The sequence below is a fragment of the Lepidochelys kempii genome, chromosome 4, assembly GCF_965140285.1.
Source record: "Lepidochelys kempii isolate rLepKem1 chromosome 4, rLepKem1.hap1, whole genome shotgun sequence".
Taxonomy (NCBI): domain Eukaryota; kingdom Metazoa; phylum Chordata; order Testudines; family Cheloniidae; genus Lepidochelys; species Lepidochelys kempii.
In genome coordinates this window covers 8,652,697-8,670,866 of record NC_136383.1, presented here as the reverse complement: position 1 = coordinate 8,670,866, position 18,170 = coordinate 8,652,697, and the positions used below count along the sequence as shown (strand labels likewise).

General features: G+C 46.9%; 1 protein-coding gene across 3 annotated transcripts; it reads left to right on the top strand.

Moving 5' to 3' along the window:
* The first annotated feature begins 1,118 nt into the window (after positions 1–1,118).
* LOC140910090 (sulfotransferase 1B1) lies at positions 1,119–17,643 on the top strand. 3 transcript variants are annotated; one of them, XM_073340262.1, is made up of 8 exons: positions 1,119–1,258; positions 3,250–3,395; positions 9,465–9,593; positions 9,822–9,919; positions 11,339–11,465; positions 12,259–12,353; positions 14,008–14,188; positions 16,736–17,643. In XM_073340262.1, exons 1-8 carry the CDS (start codon positions 1,158–1,160, stop codon positions 16,846–16,848), a joined length of 990 nt encoding a protein of 329 aa, XP_073196363.1. In that variant the 5' UTR covers positions 1,119–1,157; the 3' UTR covers positions 16,849–17,643. The 3 variants fall into 3 exon arrangements, with proteins under 3 accessions (XP_073196363.1, XP_073196365.1, XP_073196364.1); XM_073340263.1 differs by having other exon boundaries at positions 1,221–1,503; XM_073340264.1 differs by lacking the exon at positions 3,250–3,395 and having other exon boundaries at positions 1,220–1,503.
* The last annotated feature ends 527 nt before the right edge of the window (positions 17,644–18,170 follow it).

Genomic DNA, 18,170 nt, shown 5'->3' with positions numbered 1-18,170 from the left:
AGTCCCCACCCCTGCTCTACCACTTCTCCGCCTCCTCCCCTGAGCGCGCTGTGTCCCAGCTCCTCCCACTCCCTCACGGAAAGTCCTAAGCGCCCTCAAACAGCTGTCAGGCGCCGTGGGGGGTGGGCGGGAAGCGCTGGGATGGACAGGGGTCTGGGGACGCGGCACGCTCGGAGGGGAGAGAAGTAGGCAGGGAGCTTGGCGGCCGGTGGCTGCGGAGCACCCGATAATTTTTCCCCGTGGGTGCTCCAGCCCCAGAGCACCCATGGAGTCGGCGCCTATTTTCCCATCACATTTGCACCTTGCTGCAATACTGAGCCCAATCCTGAACTCCTGAAGGCTTTTATTTTCTATGGGGGAAAACAGACAGCATTAGGGACAGCAAAAGTCTTAAAAAGTCATCAAACATTACATATTATACACGACAAGAGAAGTAACAGTAATCCTTTTATATAGTTGTGTAGATAGGGGTTCGATAGATATCTCTGGTGTCTCATAAAATATGCCCTTTATTAGTTGCTACTTACACTCTTCAACTCTTAAAACACAAGTACACTTTCACAATATTGCAGCTGGGCTCTCGCTTCACTTCACTTCACTTCATTCTCATATCTCACTGACTGACTGGTGACGCCACAACCCTTATCTTCCTCTGGGGGCATGGCTGATAACAGTCTAGGAGGTTCAAGGAAAATGTGGTTTTGAGAGAGTCTGGAAGATTCTATGAAATTCTACAAAGATCCAGAACATTTTAGGAGGTTAGTTAAAAATGAAGTCACATACGGAATACCTAAAACATTTCACTTCAAACATTCTATTTTCCCAGCATCCTGAGCCCAGCGCCCCTCAAGCCTGGCACTCCAGGCAGTCATGTGCATCACCTGCTCCTGAATATGACCTTGACCCAGAAGAAACACCTGCATTCCTCACTGCTCTTGGAATAGCCCAGGGGACATGGTGACCCTGGCCTCCTGCCTTTTCCAATTGGCCTCATTTTGGAGCCTCTCAGCAAGTTGAAGGTATTCCTCCCTGGCCTTCCGCCGAGCTTATCTCTGACTCCCAAACCCCTCCCTCTCACAGACACTGTTCATAGAACTGGGACGTTTTGTTTTCCTTGGCTGCAGTTCCTGAAGGCTTTTTATGTTCTTGCCAGCGCAATGAGCCCGCCCCAATCCTTTCACAATATCCTTGTGAAGATCATGCGAGTTCATACAGCCTTTCCTTCTCCCCACAAGAGCAGAACTGCCAGAGGAGAAAGGTAAACTCAGACTTCAACTCTTTGGCCTGTTACTGTTAGGAGTTTGTCTGTCTGTTCCGTTGTCTGAGCGAACAGCCAGGCAGAGCAGCCTGTCTAGGACTGGTGGTATACACATCCAGGAAGAAACCTGGGCATTTTTAGGAGGATTTGGCACTGCAAACTCTCCAGACTGGAATGTTCAATGCACAGTCTTGTGATTTCTCCATCTAAGACCTGGGAAGAGGAGTTGTGTGCACTGGGGAAAGGTAGGGCTGGATGCACAATTATAAAATGGATCTATACTTTTATTAGCGCTTCAACACATGACTCATTTTAATCTGGGACTGCAGAAATGGTCAGTGATGCAGACTCCAAGCTTAGATTTTGTAAAAGGAGAGGGGGACAGGATTATGAATTGTCTGGTGATTTACATATGACTTTAAGACTCACAATGGTAAATTATTTGCTAGTTTACAGCATCTTTATTTGCCTTTCTCTAAAATTCCTTTGCTCAGCAGCTTCTAAAATGTGACCATTTCTGAGCAGCAACTAAAATATTCTTCATTTGCTTTTTTCAGAGGAAAATAAGGTCTGAAGAGACAAAACTAAACTTTCCTCTCCTGCCTTGTGTGTTGGCAGGAATGAAGAGGGTTCATGAAGGGTAATGAGAGTTGACACTGTCCGTCATTTTCCTTACTGCTTAAAGTTTCAGAGTAGCAGCCGTGTTAGTCTGTATCCGCAAAAAGAAAAGGAGTACTTGTGGCACCTTAGAGACTAACGAATTTATTTGAGCATAAGCTTTCGTGAGCTACAGCTCACTTCATTGGATGCATGCAGGGGAAAATACAGTGGGAAATTTTATATACACAGAGTACATGAAACAATGGGTGTTACCATACAGACTGTAACAAGAATGATCAGGTAAGGTGAGCTATTACCAGCAGGAGAGCGGGGGGAATCGATTACAGACCTAAAAGTGGCAATTCTTCAATAAAAAAAACTTCAAAAACAGACTCCAATGAGAGACTGCTGAATTGGAATTAATTTGCAAACTGGATACAGTTAACTTATGCTTGAATAAAGACTGGAAGTGGATGTGTCATTACACAAAGTAAAACTATTTCCCCATGTTTATACCTTCCTCCCTGCCACTGTTCCTCACAGGTTCTTGTCAACTGCTGGAAACGGCCCACCTTGATTATTATGACAAAAGGTCCCCCCTTTTTGTATTATTTTTATTATGGTAGCTGCTAGAGACCTTGATTAAATTCAAGGCTCCATTGTGCTAGGCGCTGTACAAACACGTAGAAAGTCAGCCTCTGCCCCAAAGAGTCTATATAGAGAAAGCATGTGAGAAAGGGACTATCATCATCTCCACTTTGCAGATAGGGAACTGAGGCACAGAGAGATTATGTGGCTTGTCCAAGGACAAGGTATAGCTGAGAACAGACTCCAGGTCTCCTGAGTCCCCATCCATCACGTACAGCGGGAAAACAATGCATGGGTCTGGCCTACTACAAATATTTGTTCCTTTGCATCTCTCCAGCCTTTAAAAGCAATTTTCTTGGCATTGAGGATCAAGGTCCTTTACTCTTTTAGGTAATAAAAACTGTTTGCTTTTTCTGGGTGAGATCTGAGAGAGCCTGAACATAAGACTTCTGCATACCCTCCATCTCCACCCCCCTATACTGACAAAGGAGTCAGTAGGTTAGAAAGCGGAGCAATGAACTCTTTCGAAACATGCTGCTGTCTGTTATCTAATGTTGTGAAAGGTGGTATGGTTTGCGCTCATCAGAAATTCCTTTGCTGCCTCAGTTTTTAATGGAAACATAGCCAAGGGCATGCGCTATTAAACAGCTGGAAAGGGACAGGCCAGCTGCTGCAAAAAAAGAAATATCCCGCCATGCTCAACTGAGTGTCTGAGAGCACTGGGAACATAAATGAGATTCCTGTCCAGCTGCTCTCCCGTCTTCTGTCCTGCCAGTTATACTCTGCTGAACTCTCCCCCTCAGCATGGCTTTACCAGATTACCTTCGGCAGGACTGGAGGATAGTCTGTGACATTCCAATGGTCTGCGCGTTTTCATACAACTGGGAAAGGATTGACAACTTCCAGAGTAAGCCAGATGACATCGTGATAGCCACGTACCCCAAATCTGGTGAGTTTTCATGGCTTTCTGGATTAGGAGCCACACTGAGCCATGCCCTATGGTCCTGGAAATGTAGGGGGGTCCCTTCAAGCCCCATCATACTCCCCTTGTGAAAGCAAAGCAGCTCCACTGATTCACAGCTGTTGCTAACAATAATGAGCAAGAATGCCAAGGAGACTTTCCAGCATTTCACAGCTCCCAGACTGCATTCCGCTCATTGGAAATGATTCCATCAAATTGAATGCCAAACCATTCTGGGCTGGGGTTTGTTCCTTTCTGAAATGACCTTTCTATGGCCTCAAGCATCTGAAATGGGCATACCCAGGCACCATGCAGTCACAGGGAGACGGATGGGCATTTCCCCTCCCCCAGAATATAAAGGGACAAACTTAACTTAGTATTTTCTTGGGCTGTCCTAGTGTTTGGGGATGTGCCTTGCTAGTCTGGAGACTCAGGCCTGGTCTACACTACAAAGTTAGGTCGACATAAACTGCGTTAGGTCGATTTATTAATGTATTAATGTTTCCAGTATAACACTATCTGGGTTGTAAGGGGCTGGAGACTTTGTGGAGTCACTAAGGTCAGGTCCCAGCATACTTTGGGTATGTCTACACTACGAAATTAGGTTGAATTTATAGAAGTCGATTTTTTTAGAAATCGTTTTTAAATAGTCGATTGTGTGTGTCCCCACACAAAATGCTCTAAGTGCATTAACTCGGCAGAGTGATTCCACAGTACCGAGGCAAGCGTCGACTTCCGGAGCGTTGCACTGTGGGGAGCTATCCCACAGTTCCTGCAGTCTCCGCTGCCCACTGGAATTCTGGGTTGAGATCCCAATGCCTGATGGGGCAAAAAACATCGTCGCTGGTGGTTCTGGGTACATGTCATCAGGCCCCCGTTCCCTCCCTCCCTCCGTGAAAGCAACAGCAGACAATCGTTTTGCACCTTTTTTCCTGAGTTACCTGTGCAGACGCCATACCACGGCAAGCATGGAGCCCGCTCAGCTCATTGTCACCGTATGTCTTCTGGGTGCTGGCAGACACGGTACTGCATTGCTACACAGCAGCAGCAACCCATTGCCTTGTGGCAGCAGATGGTACAATAGGACTGGTAGCCGTCATCGTCATGTCTGAGGTGCTCCTGGCCGCGTCGGTCAGAAGCGGCTGGGCAGACATGGGTGCAGGGACTACATTAGGAGTGACTCGACCAGGTCACTCTCTTTAGTCCTGCAGGCAGTCCTATTGTACCATCTTATGGTGAGCGGGCAGGAAATATAGATGACCAGCAGTCCTATTGTACCATCTTTTGCAGGGCAGGCAGGAGATGAGGATGGCTAGTCCTTCTGCACCGTCTGCTGCCAGCCAAAGATATAAAAGATAGATGGAGTGGATCAAAACAAGAAATAGACCAGATTTGTTTTGTATTCATTTGCTCCCCCCTCCCTCCTTCCCTCCATGAAGTCCTGCCTGAAATACAAGAGGGAGGGATAGTTTAGTGGGTTGAGCATTGGCCTGCTAAACCCAGGGTTTTGAGTTCAATTCTTGAGGGGGCCATTCTGTGTGACAGTCGTTTTTGTTTCTCCTTGATATAAAGCCACCCCCTTTGTTGATTTTAATTCCCTGTAAGCCATGTCGTCAGTCACCCCTCTCTCCGTCAGGGCAACGGCAGACAATCGTTCTGCGCCTTTTTTCTGTGCAGACGCCATACCACGGCAAGCATGGAGCCCGCTCAGATCACTTTGGCAATTAGGAGCACATTAAACATCACACGCATTATCCAGCAGTATATGCAGCACTAGAACCTGGCAAAGCGATACCGGGCGAGTAGGCGACGTCAGCACAGTGACAAGAGTGATGAGGACATGGACACAGACTTCTCTCAAAGCATGGGCCCTGGCAATGCGGGCATCATGGTGCTAATGGGGCAGGTTCATGCGGTGGAACGTCGATTCTGGGCCCGGGAAACAAGCACAGACTGGTGGGACCGCATGGTATTGCAGGTCTGGGACGATTCCCAGTGGCTGCAAAACTTTTGCATGCGTAAGGGCACTTTCATGGAACTTTGTGACTTGCTTTCCCCTGCCCTGAGGCGCATGAATACCAAGATGAGAGCAGCCCTCCCAGTTGAGAAGCGAGTGGCAATAACCCTGTGGAAGCTTGCAATGCCAGACAGCTACCGGTCAGTCGGGAATCAATTTGGAGTGGGCAAATCTACTGTGGGGGCTGCTGTGATGCAAGTAGCCAACGCAATCAAAGATCTGCTGATATGAAGGGTAGTGACCCTGGGAAATATGCAGGTCATAGTGGATGGCTTTGCTGCAATGGGATTCCCCTAACTGTGGTGGGGCCATAGATGGAACCCATATCCCTATCTTGGCACTGGAACACCAAGCCGGCATGTACATAAATCGCAAGGGGTACTTTTCAATAGTGCTGCAAGCACTGGTGGATCACAAGGGACGTTTTACTAACATCAACGTGGGATGGCCGGGAAAGGTACATGATGCTCGCATCTTCAGGAACTCTGGTCTGTTTCAAAAGCTGCAGGAAGGGACTTTATTCCCAGACCAGAAAATAACCGTTGGAGATGTTGAAATGCCTATATGTATCCTTGGGGACCCAGCCTACCCCTTAATGCCATGGCTCATGAAGCAGTACACAGGCAGCCTGGACAGTAGTCAGGAGCTGTTCAACTACAGGCTGAGCAAGTGCAGAATGGTGGTAGAATGTGCATTTGGACATTTAAAAGCGCGCTGGTGCAGTTTACTGACTCAGTTAGACCTCAGCAAAACCAATATTCCCACTGTTATTACTGCTTGCTGGGCACTCCACAATATCTGTGAGAGTAAGGAGGAGATGTTTATGGCGGGGTGGGAGGTTGAGACAAATTGTCTGGCTGCTGGTTACGTGCAGCCTGACACCAGGGCGGTTAGAAGAGCACAGGAGGGCGCAGTGCGCATCAGAGAAGCTTTGAAGACCAGTTTCATGACTGGCCAGGCTACGGAGTGAAAGTTCTCTTTGTTTCTCCTTGATGAAACCCCCCACCCCTTGGTTCACTTTACTTTCCTGTAAGCTAACCACCCTCTCCTCCTCCCTTCAATCACCGCTTGCAGAGGCAATAAAGTCATTGTTGCTTCACATTCATGCATTCTTTATTCATTCATCACACAAATAGGGGGATGACTACCAAGGTAGCCCAGGAAGGGTGGTGGAGGAGGGAAGGAAAATGCCACACAGAACTTTAAAAGTTTACAACTTTAAAATTTATTGAACGCCAGCCTTCTTTTTTTTGGGCAATCCTCTGTGGCGGAGTGGCTGGTTGGCCGGTGGCCCCCCCACCGCGTTCTTGGGCGTCTGGGTGTGGAGGCTATGGAACTTGGGGAGGCGGGCGGTTGGTTAGACAGGGGCTGTAGTGGCAGTCTGTGCTCCAGCTGCCTTTGCTGCAGCTCAACCATACACTGGAGCATACTGGTTTGGTCCTCCAGCAGCCTCAGCATTGAATCCTGCCTCCTCTCATCACACTGCCGCCACATTTGAGCTTCAGCCCTGTCTTCAGCCCGCCACTTACTCTCTTCAGCCCACCACTTACTCTCTTCAGCCCGCCACCTCTCCTCCCGGTCATTTTGTGCTTTCCTGCACTCTGACATTATTTGCCTCCACGCATTCGTCTGTGCTCTGTCAGTGTGGGAGGACAGCATGAGCTCGGAGAACATTTCATCGCGAGTGCGTTTTTTTTTCTTTCTAAGCTTCAATAGCCTCTGGGAAGGAGAAGATCCTGTGATCCTTGAAACACATGCAGCTGGTGGAGGAAAAAAAAAGGGACAGCGGTATTTAAAAAGACACATTTTATAAAACAGTGGCTACACTCTTTCAGGGTAAACCTTGCTGTTAACATTACATACATAGCACATGTGCTTTCGTTACAAGGTCGCATTTTGCCTCCCCCCACCGCATGGCTACCCCCTCAACCTTCCCCTCTCCCTGTGGCTAACAGCGGGGAACATTTCTGTTTAGCCACAGGCAAGCAGCCCAGCAGGAATGGGCTCCTCTGAGTGTCCCCTGAAGAAAAGCACCCTATTTCAACCAGGTGACCATGAATTATATCACTCTCCTGAGGATAACACAGAGAGATACAGAACGGATGTTGTTTGAACGCCAGCAAACATACACTGCAATGCTTTGTTGTACAATGATTCCCGAGTACGTGTTACTGGCCTGGAGTGGTAAAGTGTCCTACCATGAAGGATGCAATAAGGCTGCCCTCCCCAGAAACCTTTTGCAAAGGCTTTGGGAGTACATCCAGGAGGGCCGCGAATGCCAGGGCAAAGTAATCCTTTCACATGCTTGCTTTTAAACCATGTATGGTATTTTAAAAGGTACACTCACCGGAGGTCCCTTCTCTGCCTGCTGGGTCCAGGAGGCAGCCTTGGGTGGGTTCGGGGGGTACTGGCTCCAGGTCCAGGGTGAGAAACAGTTCCTGGCTGTCGGGAAAAAAGGTTTCTCCGCTTGCTTGCTGTGAGCTATCTACAACCTCATCATCATCATCTTCGTCCCCAAAACCTGCTTCCGTATTGCCTCCATCTCCATTGAAGGAGTCAAACAACACGGCTGGGGTAGTGGTGGCTGAACCCCCTAAAATGGCATGCAGCTCATCATAGAAGCGGCGTGTTTGGGGCTCTGACCCGGAGCGGCCATTCGCCTCTCTGGTTTTCTGGTAGGCTTGTCTCAGCTCCTTCAGTTTCACGTGGCACTGCTTCGGGTCCCTGTTATGGCCTCTGTCCTTCATGCCCTGGGAGATTTTGACAAAGGTTTTGGCATTTTGAAAACTGGAACGGAGTTCTGATAGCATGGATTCCTCTCCCCATACAGCGATCAGATCCCGTACCTCCCGTTCGGTCCATGCTGGAGCTCTTTTGCGATTCTGGGACTCCATCATGGTCACCTGTGCTGATGAGCTCTGCATGGTCACCTGCAGCTTGCCACACTGGCCAAACAGGAAATGAGATTCAAAAGTTCGCGGTTCTTTTTCTGTCTACCTGGCCAGTGCATCTGAGTTGAGAGTGCTGTCCAAAGCGGTCAGAATGGAGTACTCTGGGATAGCTCCCGGAAGCCAATACCGTCGAATTGTGTCCACAGTACCCCAAATTCGAGCCGGCAAGGCCGATTTAAGCGCTAATCCACTTGTCAGGGGTGGAGTAAGGAAATCGATTTTAAGAGCCCTTTAAGTTGAAATAAAGGGCTTCATTGTGTGGACGGGTGCAGGTTTACATCGATTTAATGCTGCTAAATTCGACCTAAAGTCCTAGTGTAGACCAGGGCTGTGTCTTTTCCTGTGTCTTGTAGGCAGCTGCTGAGCACAGTGATGATGTTCATCAAAAACATAACAATAGAAAATCAACTAGCAATTGTGTTGGCCTAGGAGAGGCCTCACACCATCCCTGAAAATGGGTGTGGTTGCAAGGTGTTGCAGACCTTCTACAAAAAGAGCTCTGAAGTGGGCCGCTTGCCATCAGTAACTTCTGACAATGCTGGCAAACTGTAATGTTTGGCTACAGATTAATGATATTCCATTGCTACTCAGCCTCAGGAGAGTAGAAGAGATGTAGCTAGAACAGGAGTTCTCAAACTTCATTGCACTGCAACCCCCCCCTTCTGACAAAAAAAATTGCTACATGACCCCAGGAGGGAGGACCGAAGCCTGAGTCCTCTTGAGCCCTGCCACCCTAGGTTGGGGGGCCAAATCCAAATCCTGAGCCCCACTGCCTCGGGTGGGGGAGGGACCCATAGCCTAAGCCCAAGGGCTTCAGCCCCAGGCAGGGGGGGTCAGATGATGGGGCTCAGGATTCAGCTTTGAACCTGGGTCTCAGCAAGTCTAAGCGGTGACCCCATTAAGATGGGGTTGCGACCCACAGTTGAGAACCATTGAGCTAGAATACTGAAGATCGTAAATGAATAGGCTGAATACCGTAAGTGCTGTTGTCTTGGCTGGACGAACAGTGGATGAGGTTCTTGCTTGACTGTTCCTTGGTGGATAAACCTGGTTCTTGACTGGATTTTTCTTCTCTCATCTTGTTTCCAGGCACTACATGGATAAGTGAAATTGTGGACATGATTCTGAATGATGGAGATCCTGATAAATGCAAGCGAGATGCAATTTTCAACAAAGTGCCCATGTTGGAATTTGCTATCCCTGGGAAGATGTCACCAGGTAAATGTAGCACTAGTGTTGGGTGACTACAGACAAAACAGTCAGTGATTCAGTGCGGCTGGCTTGCAGCTCAGGAGAGGAAAGAAGGGATTGTGGATAGAGCACTGGCCTAAGACTCAGGAGATCTGGGTTCGGTTCCTTTCAGTGAGACTTGGGTGCTTTTGGAAATGTTACCGTTAATGCCTTCTCTATCAGCATCAATGATCCCTTTGAACCTTTGCTTACCAGGTACAGAGCAATTAGCCAAGAAGCCATCTCCTCGTTTAGTGAAAACCCACCTTCCAGTCCAGCTCCTTCCAATGTCCTTCTGGGAAAATGGCTGCAAGGTAACCAGGAGTTGGGAACTCAGACCTTCTGGACAATAGGCTGATGGGGGAAGTATCATGTGCCTTGAGCACACAGAATACTCACGCTAGTCCCACCCTTTGCCAGGTTCCTCTCCCTCATTTTTACCCACTGACTCTTTTCTCCAGTGGGAAGAGATTTATTTGTGAGTTTCCATGCTGATAGCTACCTAGAGCAGCAGTTTTGCAGCTTTACATTTACAACATTGGGATGCAAGTTTGGATTCATATTTAGGCTGAGATTTTCAAAGATCCCTAAGAGATCAGGATGTCCAGTTCCCATTAAAATTGACCTCACGGGATTCCAATTCCTTTAGATAACATTCACTCAGTGTTGAGTAAGATGTTTTTCCAGCCGTCAGCTTTGCAGGCTCACCCTGGGATCTGACAAACAGACTGGATTCTTTCTGGCTCATACATCATCATCAGTAACAAAGATCCTGGAAAGCAAATTCTGCCAACATCACCAACATCTGTGCAGCACCCATTGTCTTAAAATACTTCTTCCTGGGCAATCTCCATTGTCTTCAATGAGGTTACCCACACATAACTGAGGGGTAAATGTGGTCTCACAATTACAACTCAACTAACAATTCCGCCTGATGGGGTGAGAGCCAGAATACAATCCAGCTCACTTCTCTGTAGCCATGTTGGCCCTGCCGGGCATGATGTATTTTGCCACTATATGAACAGCTATGTCTGAATGCACATGGGAGCAGACCCATTGACTGCTGCACCCAGGGGAGTAGGAGGATGCGACCCAAGGCAGGGCAGACTGGGATTGCATTGTTTCCTTCCTTCAGAGGTAGGCTGGTTTAACCTGTGACTGAGGCCCACAAGGAGGCCCCCGGGGGATGCAGTGAATTCACTAATCCCCCAGGCATCCTGGTCACAATCCCTCCTTGGCAAACACCACTCCCTTTGGTGGTTCTGCTGCCTGCCCGTTGTTCCCCTGGTGGAGTTCTAGTACCGCCAGAATTTCCATCTCTGCGGGGTCTGTGCACTGGGTTACACTGGCAGAAATGTGTGTTGTTGTTTTCCCCATTTTTACAGATGGGGAAACTGAGAAACAGAGAGATCGACCCAAGACCACAGAAAGTGTCAGTGGAAAACCAGAATTAGCAGAACCAGAATTAGCACTCCTGTAGCTTCTATTCCCATGCCCAGTCCACGGTGCTCTACTCTCAGACCACAGTGTCCAGGGGTGCTTTCAATCCCTCAGCTTTAATTTGGCCCTTGAGCCACAATTTGGATCCCCTGCAGTAGGGCTGGGATTTTGAAAGAAGCCTAAGGAAATTAGGCACCCAACTCCCTTAGGCACCTCTGAAAATCCAAGTCTAGAGCCACTCAGAACTCAAGGTCGCCGAGGCAACATGGATTCTTCTCTTCTTCCTGCCACAGGTGATCTATGTTGCCCGAAATGCCAAAGATGTAGCTGTTTCTTTCTACCATTTTGACCTGATGAACCAGCTGCATCCAGACCCCGGCACTTGGGAGCAATACATTGAGAAATACATGGCAGGCAGAGGTGAGACTGACATCTGTTAGCAATTCATGTTCCTGGGGTTTTAAATTGATGCTGCTTGAAGCATAAAGGAAAAGAGACTTGCAACTGCAGGTGAATTTATTCAGGCCAAGTTCTGCCTCTCGGTGGGAAACTTAGACGCTGTGCCTTTCAGTGTAGTCTCTGAGTACTAGGAAATGCAGTGAGAACTGAGGGAGGGAACTTTCCTATTAGACCGGACAGTTTGAGTAGCCTCCACTGCATCTATGCTCCCCTTCAGAGGGAGCAGTGGTTGGGGAATCTGCACAGCAGTGGGTCCACTGGCCCAGACCTTATATAACTATAATGTAGGGCCAGATCCCCAGCAGCTGTAAATCAGCATAGATGCATTGACTTCAATGGAGCTATGGCTAATTTACACTAGCTAAGGATCTGGTCCATTTACTTTAATGACGCCACACTGATTTACACCAGCTGGGGATTGACTTCATTGAAAGTATGCCAATGCCAGCTGGGATCTGGCCCTAAGCTGCATTTCTATAAGAGTCAGGTAATATCTAGTTTCTGCTCCAGTCACATATAATAATAGTTGAGGATTCCAACCTGCCAGTGGGACCAAAGGGGCAAAGAATTTGACCTAGTGTTTGCATATAGCCACACCTGGTGGTTTGTGCCCAGGTACCCGATTTTCACATGATGTCATAGTAACTGCACACACAGTGCATTTCAGCGGCATTCAGCCAAAAGATAACATGAGCCCCAGTGACCTGACACGCTCATGTCACTAAGAGTATTTGTATACCTTTGCCTCTTTTAGTTGCGTATGGTTCCTGGTATGACCATGTGAAAGGCTGGTGGGAGAAGAGAAAGGACCATCCCATATTATACTTGTTCTATGAGGACATGAAAGAGGTGAGAGGGCAACAAGTAACCACTTCAGGGGCCACTCCACATGCACCAGGATGGAGGCAACAAATCTGACACCTGTTCAATGCCTTACCCTACTGTGCAATGTCCATCTGAAGATCAGTCTGGCTGTCCTGAAGAGAATGTGTCTCTCTAGGGTAGTGCAGTCCACCATGAGTAAAAGGCCCAGACTGTGACTCTTTAAATGCTTTGGTTGGTGCTAATACTACCCCTGAGCTGTGAGCCTCCCTCCTTCCCCACTTATTCTCCCTTATTTAGAACTGTGTCTAGATTTATTATGAGCACTTCACGATATCAAATGGATTTATCCTCATAACACCCCTGTGAGGAGGTTGGGTGCTATTATCCCCATTTTTACAGCTGGAGAACTGAGGCATAGAGAGGTTAAGTGACTTGCCCAGGGTCACACAGGAAGTGTGTGGCAGAACAAGGAACTGAATCCAGGTGTCCTGAGTCCCAAGCTAGTGCCCTAACCACTGGGCCATTCTGCTTTCCCAAAGCCTCTTGCCCATGCTAGAGTACAGCCTTATGGAGTGCATCGCTTGAAGAGCAAGCACCAAAAGAGGGCTGCTTTCTTTAAAGAGACTTTTAACTCTCATTTAAAAATGTTGATGTAGCACATTTATTAAGAGGCAGGAAGAGGAGGGGAAAGTTAGGGAAGCATGTTATTAAAGATGGGGGAGCTAGTCTAGAAGTGACTTAACCCCTCGCTCAGACCCAAATGAAGTTTAGATGGGGATGTGAAAGAGAGCAGTTGCTCCTGTTCCCTTTAATTTCACTCTGGAATTCCTGGTTTTAGCTGGGAGAGGAAGTGGGTATTTCCAATCCAGCAGTACCAGAAATGCATGAGAGCCTGATCTTGGATGATTTCCATACCAGAGAGATTTGGGAAAACATCCCAACTCTAGCTTTGAACTATATGAAATGGAATTAGTCACTACCTTCCCAATTAACAGTAATATGGGCTAGTATTTGGAGCTGGGTTATCCTGAAGTTTAGCATCCACATATTGCTGAAGAGGAAGTGAAGTCTGAGAATAAGGGCCAGGTCCACAAATCAGCATAGTTCCACTGGTGTAGCCAGTAGGGCTGCAGTAATTTAGAGCAGCTGCGGATACGGCCCTAAGAATTCTGTGACTGGCTGGGGAAGATGTGGCTGGAATTAGGGTCCCTCCAGAGTGGCTGTCTGCATCACTTTCTAAATAAAGCAATGGGACTGGTGAGTTACAGACCAGTCTTGGTCTCTCTTTCTCTAAACATATTACACCCCCCCAAAAAACTATGTTAAAATAACATTATTTGGGTTGCAAAGTCAAGTACTCAAAAGTTAGGCAGTGCCAGAATTACTGTTGCCTGTGCAATGTGCTAATGCTAGGGAGGGAGACAAAGAAGGAGATTTTTTGGCTATTAATCTCCTTTTTATTTTGGGAAGGGGGGTAAGAATTGGGGGCAAGGTTGATGAAATGTATTGCTGGATTGCTGGATATTAGTTTTGATACAGTGGAACAACTAAGGTTGTTGGCACCTCATAAAAGTTCTAGACTTTCACTACGTTACATGGTGGCGGCGACTTTCACTTGACTAGTTGAGCCACTGGGTCCCACCGCACACCATCTGAAGTGCCACTTGTCTTTCTGTAGGATCCAAAGCGTGAAATTTGCAAGGTGATGCAGGTCCTGGGGAAGGATCTGAAGGAGGAGGTTCTGGACAGGATCGTCTATCACACTTCATTTGAAATGATGAAAGAGAATCTCACCACAAATTATAAGATGACCCCAAGTGATATAATGGATCAAAGCATCTCCCCTTTCATGCGTAAAGGTAAGGATTCACACAGGCACTAGCAACCATTTTTCTTCTCCTCAGTTGTAACAGGAAGATACTTTTTCATCCAGTTTTCCTTCGTAAGCTACCCAGAAAGGTGGTCATGTTTATATCTGATGGCTTTTCAGTAGCTTGTGTAAAATAGGTTGGTGGTACCATTTCTAGTGGACCGGTGTTTATATCTCACAGATGCTGTGACATAAGACACTAATTAGCAACCCCACTCTCATGAAAGAGGCCAAGGACTGAGTGGGCATGGAGACTGAACTACACTCTGACCCCTAGAAGTAGTCACCCGAAGAACAGAGCAGAGTGTCATTACACAAGCCTGCACTCTGCTGCTGCTACCTCTTTAGAACTTGATCTTTGACAAAATGGGGGCAGTAGAGCCAGATTTTCAAGAGTTCAGCTTGTTAAACATCAAAACGAAGTGACTGGATTTTTCAGAAGTGCCGAGCATCCAGCGGCTCCCACTGAGAACAACGGGAGCTGTCGCCTGTTAAAGACTTCTGAAAATCTGGCCACTTTTTTCCAGTGCCTAAATGGGAGCTACGCTCTTTCAAAATTTGGCTCTAAATCCCCACATCTCCATAAGATATCTTTGCCTTGCCTCACATTCACTAGAAAAAGAAAAGCAAAGAAGCATGTTGGCCATAGGAGACAACTGAGAAAAATAAAAATAGAATCAAAGGCTGGAGTACAGACTGTGACAGACCCAGATCGGTTCGGTGCAGGAGTCTGGTAGAAGGAAAACACACTGGACGAATAGTTTTCTGTTCCCTGAGTGACCGGGGCAGGGAGTGCCCCAGAGTGGTCAGGAAGGTGCTAGAAGCCATGAAGTCAGGCAGACTCCATAAGACACTTGGAACAAATTTGAAACAATCAAGGGAAACAGGCTAATCAGATCACCTGAAGTCCATTTAGAACCATCTGGGACTAGTTTAAAAGGAAGCTCCTTCAGAGACACTGACTGGTAATAGCTGGGAGTAAGAAGGTGTGTTGTGGAAAGACTGGGAGAAAGAAGGTGAGAGGTAAAAGACCCGGGAGAAGAAGTGTGGTCAGGTACCAAGGGGGGAGAGGTGCTAGGAGGGGCCGTTTGGGGAAGTAACCCAGGGAAGGGTTATAGCTCTGGTAGTATAGGAAAACTACCTGTTGCTGGTGCCATTAGGGTCCCTGGACTGGAACCCAGAGAAGAGGGTGGGTGTGGGTTCCCCGCAACCCTTCCCACACCTCTACAAAAATGCTCCCTGAGTAGGAAGACAGGGACTAAAGAGGGCTCTTACACCAAACCCATTGACTGGCTGATGATGGTGGATCAGTAAGCTGTAACCCTTGCCTCTAGGAGGGGAAAGAGGCTACACTGAGGGTCACAGCAAACCTCGGAGGCAAGCCCTAACCACCTAGAAGCACAGGACCCCCTGAGGCAAAGCCAGAGCACTGCCACAAGACACAATGATACTGTGTGAGCTGTTTCAGACCAGAACTGTTTATTACTCTGTGTGTACAGTGTGTGAGCTGTTTGGGACCAGAACTGTTTATTACTCTGTGTGTACAGTGTGTGAGCTGTTTGGGACCAGAACTGTTTATTACTCTGTGTGTACAGTGCCTAGCCCAGTTTTGCTCTTCCCTGGACAGTACTGTAATAAACATGTTTACTAATATAATATAGGTGAGAGGGAATAATTTCCATACTAAAACTATGATTAAAACAATCGATATGGAATGCAGGATCTGGTTAGCTGGCCTGCTTTCTCTGGCATCCACCCAGTGCTTCCACAAACAATTAGAAAATTGATCAATACAATATTTCAGTTCAGCAAGTTTTCAGTGACTAAATTCCAGTTAAAAGCTAATTGCTACCAAAACATTTTTTTTCAAAGTCTGCTATTTTTATCAATCAGCTATCCTGGATGCCAGCATTTTTCTTGATGCCTTTTGTCCCCAGTATATGGAAAAGGTGCTCAAAGTGTTAGGCAGACTAGCTCTTCTTGCATATAGCAGCTACTGGAAGGTGGGGAGTGCTCAGCACTGTGAAGGATCTGGCCCTCATTAACTTTTTGTATAACGCTCACTTTAATTAACTACACTTTTGTTAGTGGTGCATGAAAAATGTATTTACTTAATAAATCTAGGTTCAAATTCTGGCCTCCGTTACACCCCCACAAGTTTATTGGAGCTTGATGCAGAGGTTCTCAAACTTTTGTGTTGGTGACCCCTTTCACATAGCAAGCCTGTGTGTGACCCCCCCCCCTTATACATTAAAAACACATTTTAAATATTTAACACTATTATAAAATGATGGAGGTGAAGCAGGATTTGGGGGTGGAGGCTGACAGCTTCAACCCCCCACGTAATAACTTTGCAACCCCCTGAGGGGTCATGACCCCCCGTTTGAGAACCCCTGAGCTAGAGAAAAGCATGTAATTGAGTGTAGAATTTAGACTATTAATGTTTTCTTGATACTATTTCTATTTCATTTTCCAACATCGGGAGTTCTTTTGCTTCAGCAAGGGGCTTTGCTGTTTCATTCTCTTTTTGTTTCAGGGATTGCTGGAGACTGGAAGAATCACTTTACTGTGGCCCAGAATGAGAGATTCAATGAAGATTATGAGAGGAAAATGGCTGGGAGCACACTGCGGTTCCGAACAGAGATCTGAAGGATCCTGGCGTCTTAGTACTGTAGTTCTAATACACGGGTCTCTGTCATTTCTGTTGAGAATAGCTTTCCCCCACTCCTTTAATCAACTAGAAGTAATACATTGAGAAGTGTCTGCTCCAGTGATGGTCAGACACTTGAACCTGGACTCTTGGGCCATCTAGACCAAGGTGCAGTTACACTCCAGAGCAGAGGGATTGACCCAAGAGACTGGGATTCCATATCCAGGGTCTGAGTAGCAGGGAAGGCTCCTTGTTCTAGGGTTAGCCACACACACATCTCTTCGTTTATGTTAGACTGAGTACTGGTCAGGTTCAAGTGAGGCAAAGGCCTCAGGCCCAGATCTTCAAAGCTATTTAGGCACCTAGCTCCCAGTCCCTTGAAATGAAAGGGAATTAAGCACCTAACTCCCTTTGAAGATCTAGACCTGAATGATTAAGATGAATGATTGAATGGGGCAAATAGGAGGAGAGGGGTGGCTTGGTGGGGAGGAAGGTGCTGGGGAGATTCAATGAAGAGAAAAATGAAATAGTGGAATTTGGTTTGGGAAAGGAGGCTTTCTTGATCTTGAAGAGCATTAATTGTAATGTACAGATTCATCAAGTATTGTAATTTCTCTAGAGAATGGGCTCGTAATGGGGATAGTGCCAGGGAGGTGGGCCACCAGTTCTCTCATAAGAAGTGGTCCACATTCTGACTAAATATGTGAACTCCTGTATAAAATTACTACTTCATCTAGTTTATGCTGACACAAAGTCAAATGCTACAAATCTGAATTAAACTGAAAAGTACTTGCTCACCTGTGTAGCTTAATCTATTCAGGTTCTTGTAGCCTTCCTGTCACCCTGGTATCTGTGCACCTTCCATTCAGCAATGCAACAAGCCACTTGTGCCTTCTTCAACTCTCTTCCCCAGGGGAACACTTGCAAGTGTGAGCACAATGGGATCTCTTCTGCAAATAAGTGCTGCTTAACATGAGGAATGGCTGCCCCCTGGTTTTATTAATGAGCAGTGCAGTGAGCAAAAATACCAGCAGCGTTCATATGAGTGGAAAATAAAACATCTTTATGATGAAGTGTTACTTAAAAAACTGGTTATCTTCAACTGCACATTTTCACACTTAGCTACTGGCCATGTTTGACTTGTGCTGCTCTGGAAACCTGGAGGCCTACTGGCTATAATATATATTTCACTATTATGAGTACTCCTAACTTTATAATTATATTTGTATTCCTTGTACAAAGAAGTTTTGCCTAAAAATCTCAGTTAACAAATAATTTACATGATTGTTCCCTTCTGGGGTGTCCCCTGGGTGAGTTCTTT

What these genes read in the sequence shown, in the direction of transcription:
- LOC140910090 (XM_073340262.1), top strand. Translation starts at nt 1,158, where the DNA reads ATGAGCCCGCCCCAATCCTTTCACAATATCCTTGTGAAGATCATGCGA. An exon ending in AGAACTGCCAGAGGAGAAAG is followed by an intron (nt 1,259 to 3,249) that starts GTAAACTCAGAC and finishes TCTCCCCCTCAG; the next exon opens with CATGGCTTTACCAGATTACC. An exon ending in TCTATGAGGACATGAAAGAG is followed by an intron (nt 12,354 to 14,007) that starts GTGAGAGGGCAA and finishes GTCTTTCTGTAG; the next exon opens with GATCCAAAGCGTGAAATTTG.